Genomic DNA, 9448 nt, shown 5'->3' on the forward strand with positions numbered 1-9448 from the left:
GAGTAGAGAGATATAAGAGACACTCCTGCCCTCACTGCCTCCACCCAATTCTCTGGTGGCTTGACGCCCAGGGCTCAGTTCTCCTACTTTGTTATTGTACTGCCTGGAGAAAGTCATTAGCTCACTAATGAGACTGCAAAAAAAAAAGGAAAAAACCATTCCTTGTGATTGCTGATGAGACTAATACACGGACATGTTCTCTGGGCATGATCATTCACTGCTGGACTTTAGGGGGTCTGTAAATTACTTTAAAGTCTAGCCATAGTTTGAGCTTCCCACAGGTTCCTCTATCCTGCCTTACCCTCTCTCTTTCTGGGAAAATCTGTGTGTTCCTCACCAGAAACTTGATACTATCCTCATTTAAAGCCATAATTGTCTTCCTTCAAGAGAAAAAACTCCTCACCCTGTTGTCTCATCTCCATTCCCCTCTCTTGTCGTGCCATAGTTTGGCCTCCAGCTATCATTGTAACATAAGCTTTAGGAGCCTCAGTGTCCCAGGATGGTTGGCCAATTTACCATAAGTGCAGTTATTTATTTGAGAAATCTCTGTAACCTCTGTTCCATCCTGCTTTTATTACTCCTATTTTGACTAGTTCAAACGTAAATTTCTCTTAACCATGTCTAGTGTTTTTCCCAATCTTTTCTAGTCTAATGGTCTCCAGATTTTTTATAGTAAACTTTGTCAGTAAAAATATATATATATATATGACCAGCAAATAAACAACCTACAATATGGGAGAAGATATTTGCATGGAATACATCCAACAAAAGGGCTGATAACCATTATCTATAAAGAACTCAAGCAAATCAAACAACCCATTAAAAATTGGGCAAGAGCTATGAACAGAAACTTTTCTTATGAAGAAAGACTAATGAACAACAAACACATAAAAAAGTGCTCATCATCTCTAATTATTAGGGAAATGCAAATCAAAACCACACTGAGATACCACCTAACCCCAGTGAGAATGGCCCACATCAAAAAGTCACAAAGTAACAGATGCTGGTGTGAATGTGGGAAAGGACACTAATACGCTGTTGGTGAGACTGCAAATTAGTACAGTATCTATGGAAAGTAGTAGGGAGACTCCTCAAAGAAGTAAAATTATACCTACCATTTGATCCAGAAATCCCACTGCTAGGTATTTGCCCCCAGGAAAAAAGACATTTTATCATAAAGACAACTGCACTGAAATGTTTTTAGCAGCACAATTCACAATTGTAAAGATGTGAAATCAACCCAAATGCCCATCGATACATAAGTGGATTAATAAAATGTGCTATATGTATACCATGAAATATTAGTCAGCCATAAAAAAAGTGGAGATCTGGATCTTTTGGGACATCCTGGATGGATTTGGAGAGCTTGCTCCTAATTGAAGTAGCACAAGAATGAAAAAATAAACACCACATGTACCCAATACTAAATTGGAACTAGTTGCTCAACACCTATAAGTTCGTGTGGAAGCAAAACATATGAAATTTAAGGAAGGGGGGCGGAGAGGAGGAGTAAATTCCCACCCAGGAGGTATACTGCACAGGTACATTGTGCATTGTCTAGGACAAGAGGACACCTATAACTCTGACTTTATCCACATGAAAGCAAACTATGTGACCAAATGGTATGTATCCTCACAGCAAAATGAAATTGGAAAAAACATATGACCATGCAGCCTGCCTGCTATGGACTGAATATTTGCATCCTCCCAAAACAAATCTCCAGTGTGATAGTATTTAGAAATGAGGTTTGGGGGAGGTAATCACGACATGAAAGTGGAGTTTTCAGGAATAAAAGGAAGAAACACAAGACAGATAATCTCTCTTCACCAGCAAGAAGGTGTCTGTCTACAGCCTGACAGAGAATTCTCTCCAGAACCCAGTCACGTTGCTACCCTCAGCTTCAGGTTCCTGAACTGTGAGAAATAAATGTCTGTTATTAAATCGCCCAATCTATAACATTCTATTATAACAACCTAAGATAACCGAGGCTTTACCATATGCAAATTTATTTTATTTAGGTGTGCGTCCTTTACAAATACATTATGTACATCATAAAATATACAAAAAATAGGAATTGAAAGGAGGATATAAAAAAGTAAAAAGGAAACTGAAGTTGTCACATTTTTCTTCCCACACCTAGTGGTCCATCTTGCATAAGCCCTGGGATGCAAACACCCCAATTTGAATATTACCACCCAAGGCAAGCAGCAGGCAAAATCCTCCTCCTGGGTGCAGGAGCAGGAAGACGAGGATTATCAAAATTAGGAAGTGTAGAGAATTTCTTTTGTTTTCCATCTGTCCTCTCTGGGCCAAAACCTAAAAGCATTTCCACATCAGACAGGTCCTTTCCCTTTAATACCCAGTGAACACATGAAGTCGTGAGACCTGTTACAGCGCAAAACTCATGTGTGTCCCAGCCTCCTGTGGAATCAAGCTGAAAGAGCTCCCGGGCGGGATTAGTCTAAAGCAGGACACAGAAGAGGTAATGACAAAGATAGGCAGAGAAAGGAAAGAGGGAAGCTGCAGGGGCCGAAGGGCGAGGCAGAAGGGAAGGGGTGGAAGAGGCTGACAATGGAGAGACTGAGCTGAGAGCAGAGCCACAGAACAGGAGGGAAGCTGGTGTCACAAGCTGTGTGGTGCTGGACAATCTATGCCACTACTCACAAACAAACTTCAGTTTACCCACAGAGACAACTGACAACAATGACAGGTCCCCATGAATGGAGCAAAGACCAAAAGGATGCCTGGAGAATATGGTAGGGTTGCTTATCCAAAGGGGCCTACAAAGAAAGGAGGCCTACAGCTAAGGTCATGGTGATTTGGGACTCATAGACTAGGGATTACCGGCAGCAAAAGACGGGATACACAAAGAATTAGTGGGAAGGAATGCAAAAAGTGAAAAGAAAAAGACAGTCCTCAAATCTTGTGCATTCTTGCCACTCATGGGATCATTCATCCCAGTCGTGGCTGTCAGCACTGAAAACTGGAGCATGGAATCGCCCTTTGTCCTGGGCCTTCCAAAGCCTTGTGAGCCTGCGGCACCTGAGTCCGAAGCCTCATCTGCAAGGCCTTTCTCAGCTTGGGGCTGTTGAGCACCAGGATGGTGGAGTGCAGAGAGATGCCTGCATAGATGGCCACTTCCCAGCCCCAGTGCCAGTAATTAGTGAAGGTTTTAATTTCCATGATAGCAATGTTCAAGGACAGGAAATACATGACATAGAAGATGAAGAAGAAGGCAAGTGACTTCAGAGCCACGGTGTGGGCCTGGGTGCTGGGGTCACGGGGGCCGAGACCACGGTCCTGCATCCGCCCCAAGTGCCGGCACAGTGAGAACATGAGCAGGATGGTGGACGTCAGGAACAGGAGGAACGGAACGGACAATATAATATAATCTTTTCATGAGGCATAAAATAGCTGTTCTTAAACATCTCTATTTTGTAAGTCAAGGTGCTGTTCCCACAGGAATTCAGCGAGGCCATCATCTGAGCCACCATTAGATTCCCAACCATTGAGGAGATGACCGTGAGGCCGCAGATGATCAGGGAGCCCAGCATCAGCCTGGGCACTGACCGAGAGACCCTCCACTTCAGCCAGAAGAAGGTGGGGTGGGAGAAGGAGGAGATCTTCACACAGTAGAAGACAGCAAGCCAGGCAGTATGCCAGAAACTGAGAACATTGAAAAAGTCCCAGATGATGTTAAAGAACAAGTAACACTTGCAACAAAAATTAATGCTACCCAGAAGGCCGTTCAGCAAGGCTACTCCATGTAGGCCCAACCGGGAGGTAGCAATGCAGGCCACAATCATGTCACCTGCAGGCAGCTTCTGGCCTCGTATCCACTCCCTGCCCAGCACAGTGACTATGAAGCCATTCTGCAGCATTGCAGCCAGTGACTCCAGGCAAAAAATGACCAGAAAGATGGACGTGAAGAAGGACATCTTCTCAAGGCAGGTTCTCCTAAGACTCAGCTCCTAGTCCAAAGGGCTGGGACACTCCCAAGCAGAAAACCACCCAAATGAGACCAGAGACACCCAATCCCCTCTCCCTGGATTCATGCAAAAGCCCAGTGACCAGCAAACACCCTACTCTCCCAGTGTCCCCGCAAAGATGATTTCTGCAATCTCCCTTGGCATGCAAATCGCTGCCAGCTCAGTGACACCCTGTTTCTATTTGCATAACCTGTATTTGCCTATGCTTTATCAGGGCATCTGCAGGGAAATGTTAACAGACAAGGGCTCCGGGGGTGACTGAAAAAACTCACATTTTGCACATTATTTCTTAGCTATACTACTTCTTTCCCGAATTATCATCAAAATCGGCTGTTACTCATATTTGTCTCCCTGAACCAAAAACTTTCCCTGATCCTTCACGTCCCAGGATAACATTTTATTCAGTAGCCTCTGTATCCTGCACTAAGTCCAGACTCCTGAAGAGTGGAATAGGAAATCAACTATATACATGAAGCCTGAAAACATCAAGAAAGACTCCCTAACCACGGACCTCTCACATTGTGTACTGCACTGCCACCTTCCATACTGGAGTTCATTGAGTCACCAGCTAAAATATGAATTTCTCTGATGTGTTAACATCAAATTTAGGGGGTGACGGGGTGTTTTGTTTTGTTTTGTTTTGTTTCTGAGACAGAGTCTCACTTTGTCGCCCTGATAGAGTGTCATGGCATCATAGCTCATAGCAACCTTAGACTCTTCAATTCAACTGATTATCTTGCCAAGCCTCCCAAGTTGCTGGGACTACAGGTGCCAGACACAATGCTCAGCTATTTTTAGAGATGGGGGTCTCGCTCTAGCTCTAGCTGGTCTTGAACTCCTGAGGTCAGGTAGTCCACTTACTTCAGCTCCCAGAGTGCTGGGATTATAGGTGGGAGCCATGGAGCCCAGGGTAACATCAAATTTGTTATCCATCAACACCGTAGGTCCAATGTATTTGACAGACCAAAACTAACCAGGTCTGAAGAAGGTTCTGAGGAAATGAGGGATTACATAAGTCCTAAGGAGAAAAAAAAAAAAAGATAGAGAAAAAAATGTTGGTTTTAAAGCCCTGGGCAGCAGTGATTTTTGTTGCAAATGTCACTTGTTCTTTAACATCATCTGGGACTTTTTCAATGTTCTCAGTTCCTGGCATACTGCCTGGCTTGCTGTCTTCTACTGTGTGAAGATCTCCTCCTTCTCCCACCCCACCTTCTTCTGGCTGAAGTGGAGGGTCTCTCGGTCAGTGCCCAGGCTGATGCTGGGCTCCCTGATCATCTGCGGCCTCACGGTCATCTCCTCAATGGTTGGGAATCTAATGGTGGCTCAGATGATGGCCTCGTTGAATTCCTGTGGGAACAGCACCCTGACTTTCAAAATAGAGATGTTTGGGTACAGCATTTTATGCCTCATGAAAAGATTATATTGTCCGTTCCGTTCCTCCTGTTCCTGACGTCCACCATCCTGCTCATGTTCTCACTGTGCCGGCACTTGGGGCGGATGCAGGACCGTGGTCTCGGCCCCCATGACCCCAGCACCCGGGCCCACACCATGGCTCTGAAGTCACTTGCCTTCTTCTTCATCTTCTATGTCATGTATTTCCTGTCCTTGAACATTGCTTTCGTGGATATTAAAACCTTCACTAATTACTGGCACTGGGGCTGGGAAGTGGCCATCTATGCAGGCATCTCTCTGCACTCCACTATCCCGGTGCTCAACAACCCCAAGCTGAGAAAGGCCTTGCAGATGAGGCTTCGGACTCAGGTGCCGCAGGCTCACAAGGCTTTGGAAGGTCCAAGACAAAGGGCGATTCCATACTCCAGTTTTCAGTGGTGGGGTGACAAGAGCAGCTCTGGACACAGCTGGCCCACAGGGAGGGAGCCCTGTCCTGTAACAATACTTAGGACCTGTTAAAATGCCTTGCTGTTCATAAAGTGATTTCACACACTACATCAAGTGCCGGCACAGTGAGAACATGAGCAGGATGGTGGACGTCAGGAACAGGAGGAACGGAACGGACAATATAATCTTTTCATGAGGCATAAAATAGCTGTACCCAAACATCTCTATTTTGTAAGTCAAGGTGCTGTTCCCACAGGAATTCAGCGAGGCCATCATCTGAGCCACCATTAGATTCCCAACCATTGAGGAGATGACCGTGAGGCCGCAGATGATCAGGGAGCCCAGCATCAGCCTGGGCACTGACCGAGAGACCCTCCACTTCAGCCAGAAGAAGGTGGGGTGGGAGAAGGAGATCTTCACACAGTAGAAGACAGTAAGCCAGGCAGTATGCCAGGAACTGAGAACATTGAAAAAGTCCCAGATGATGTTTAAAACAAGTGACATTTGCCACTAAACCATGTGATTTGAGGAGCTTGTTCAGATTAGCCACCCCAAGCTCATGAGGCTCTGGGAAAAGGTCCCATGAAAAGAAAGAATGCCTAAGAATATAAAAAAAGAAAAAACAAAAGGTGAGCAGGAAGAGAAAGGAGGAGGGTGGAACAAAGAGGAATGTGTGGACCAACAGGGAAGGGGATCCCCTCTGTGTTTGTCTAACATCCTGGAATCAGGGTCCTCCCCCAAGACGAAACACAAAAAAACCGGCCTTGCTGCTCACTCTCTCTGTGGTCTCATTCAAGATTCTGCAGGTGAGAGGTCTATAAGAGAAAGATTAAAGAGAAATAAAAATAAGGACAAACATTTATAGAGCAGACTTGGAAAAAAAATAGAGAAGTTCAGCTGACCCTCCAATGTACCGTTCGCCTGAAGAGCATTTTGGTTTCAGTATACTCTCCAAAGATTACCAAACTAAAGTTAATCCAGTGTGATCAACTGTTTTGCAACACACAGCATCAGTGTCTCCATTCAATTCTTTACATGTTTTCCTTTGGTTTCTTCTTGAAGACACCAGTGATGAGAGGCTTCGGCATGTTTCACAACCTTTTGGCTCTTCTCAAAATCCTCTGGCAAGAACCCAGCATCATGATGTCATCAAGAAGCAAGTCGAGGCCATGGTACACACGCCCTGTTGTGGCCACATGTGACTCAGTAGGCATTGTGTGTTCACGAGTACCCTTCATGTTCCTTGCACAGTCACCAAAGCAAGCACATTCCCAGAACCAGTCTTCGCTGGAACTTTTCCTTTTCTACAGTTCTACAGCACTTCAGAGGGAATGTTTTCTTCTATTTCAATACTCTTCTATAAGAAGTTTAAACAAGTACATTTCCCCCCAAACACCCATTTATCCATTTTTTAACAATACTTCACTAGATATGTTTTAGAGAGGTCCTGTGTCACATTCATCATCTGCCTCCAACAGAGGCCACATGCAGGATAATGATTTTAGTTGTCTTCAAGAGCTCTTCAATTATGAAATAGCAATCAAAATGCTACATGCTTTGCACAAGAGTTTGGTTCACGTTTTTCTTTTCTAAAGGTGTCTGATGCCTATGAATGAAACTGATGAATTCTCTTCTGTAGCATGATTAGCAATATTGTGTTTTAGGATGACGCCTGAGGCCTCTGTGCAATGTTACTAATGTTCAGCAGGAGGCTGGATTATAAGTGGAAGATTCTAGAAAGGGCTTCTCCTATTTCCTTCACTTTAGTCCACTACGCTAGTCAAATGGCCTTTGATTTCTGTTGTTTAATATGAGTTTTTTTTTTTATTTTTCTTATTGCATTCAAGAATGTATGGGTCTATCTAGAGACCTATAAATATATTTTATTTGACCGAGTTTGTCACTCTTGGTACCCACTGGACTTTTCAGTGACCTGTGGTGCTAAAATACTTCCAGATTTTCCATAACTTCATCAGGTAACTAATGGCCTGTGCCAGGGAAAAGTAGAGGAGGAAGAAAATAATGTTCTTGATGGCTACACTGCACATACATGTTAAGCTATACCATGCACAAATTCAATTATGACTTCCCCATAGAATAAGCTCTAAATGTTTTTTCTGGTCCCACAGACCTCCTCACACATTTACATTTAGGCAAGACAGTTATGATAAACAATAGCTATCCAATATAAAAGAAATTAACTTTGCAAAAATAAATTAGGAATTCCGGAATTCCAATATCTCCACATTACCAAAATGTGAAAGCACAGTTAAATGTCTGACATTCAGGTAAATCTACACACTTGCCTTTTGAATACAAAATAGCATTTTAATCTTAGTTTTACAATTATAAAATTAGCCTGCAAGGAAGTTGAGTTAAATTTTATTCTAACTAAAAAAAAAATTTTTAGAATAGTTCTTTCTCTTAGTCTTACTCCATCTGAGCAATTAGAAACAACATAATTAATCGATAAAGGATTAAATCAATGCTCTTTTTCTGACACCATAAATTTCACTCACTGTCTGCCATCTACAAGAGGGATAAGCTGTGTCCAACAACTTCCCAATCACTGGTTTATAAACCATGCTTTCCAGGGATTTCTTATAGTAGGGAAAGGAAAGGTAGGAAGAAAACTGAGAAAATAGTACTACAAACCCTTACTCCCTCTTCAAATACAGCACTTCTGCTTATGTCTATTCTATATACAGAGCTTCTACATGAGAATGCAGTTAAAAATAGGTCTCCAGTGCAAGAAACAATTAGCAACTGTCTCAGATCAAAAGTTCACAGGAGACATAAGGACAGATCACATCAATGCATCTTCTTTCGCTCTCTTCCCAAAACTCTTCTAAATTAACTGTAAAAGAATTTTTTAAATTATCTTTAAGGCTTAAGTCCATAATAACAGAGAAGACAAGAAAACAAAACACATTTAGGAATCTGGAAAGTAGATGGAAGAGTAAAATAAGACAATGCAGCTCTGAGAAAACTGAGTCCTACCTAAGGAGAAGTCAAGAACAAAGCTGGCTTTTACTCAGGATTTGCAGTACCAGATGTCTCCAGAGAAAAATGAGCTAAAAATCAGTTTAAGATTCAGATTCCTAAATCACCTTCCCCTTTTGTATACAACCATCACTCCTCCACCCTAGAAAACAACTGAGGTATATTCCCCACAATGGATGTGTATCAAACAGTCGAGACAGGGAAAGCAGGCAAATTAGATGAGCAAATGATTTTCTTTCATCTGGCTTTTAGAACGCTGGCACCAAAGTCTTCACCCTCCAGGCAGGAGACGAATATAGTCTTTTTCAAGAATCTAAGCATTCTAAAAAGAAACAACTACAGACCGTGATATTAGGCCTATGTGGTGGCTCATGCCTATAATCCTAGCACTCTGGGATGACAAGATGGGCAGATCACCTGTGCTCAGGAGTACAAGACCAGCCTGAGCAAGAGTGAGACCACATCTCTATTTAATACAGAAAAACTAGCTGAGTGTAGCGCCGTACTCCTGTAGCGCTAGCTGCTCAGGAGACTGAGGAATAAGGATTGCTCAAGCCCTGAAGTTTGAGGTTGCTATAAGCAATGATGCTATGGTACCGGTGACAGAGTAAGACTCT

The 9448-nt window shown here is 43.2% G+C and overlaps 1 protein-coding gene across 1 annotated transcript; it reads right to left on the reverse strand.

Annotated features, from left to right (window-relative positions):
• Window positions 1-2970: 2970 nt before the first annotated feature.
• Window positions 2971-3938, reverse strand: LOC111725861 (taste receptor type 2 member 62-like). The gene is given in 2 exon segments (XM_023514195.1): window positions 2971-3387; window positions 3390-3938. Coding segments are annotated over 2 exon segments (966 nt in total).
• Window positions 3939-9448: the final 5510 nt, after the last annotated feature.

This window comes from Otolemur garnettii, unplaced genomic scaffold (assembly GCF_000181295.1).
Source record: "Otolemur garnettii isolate 467f Iridium unplaced genomic scaffold, OtoGar3 scaffold00049, whole genome shotgun sequence".
Taxonomy (NCBI): Eukaryota; Metazoa; Chordata; class Mammalia; order Primates; family Galagidae; genus Otolemur; species Otolemur garnettii.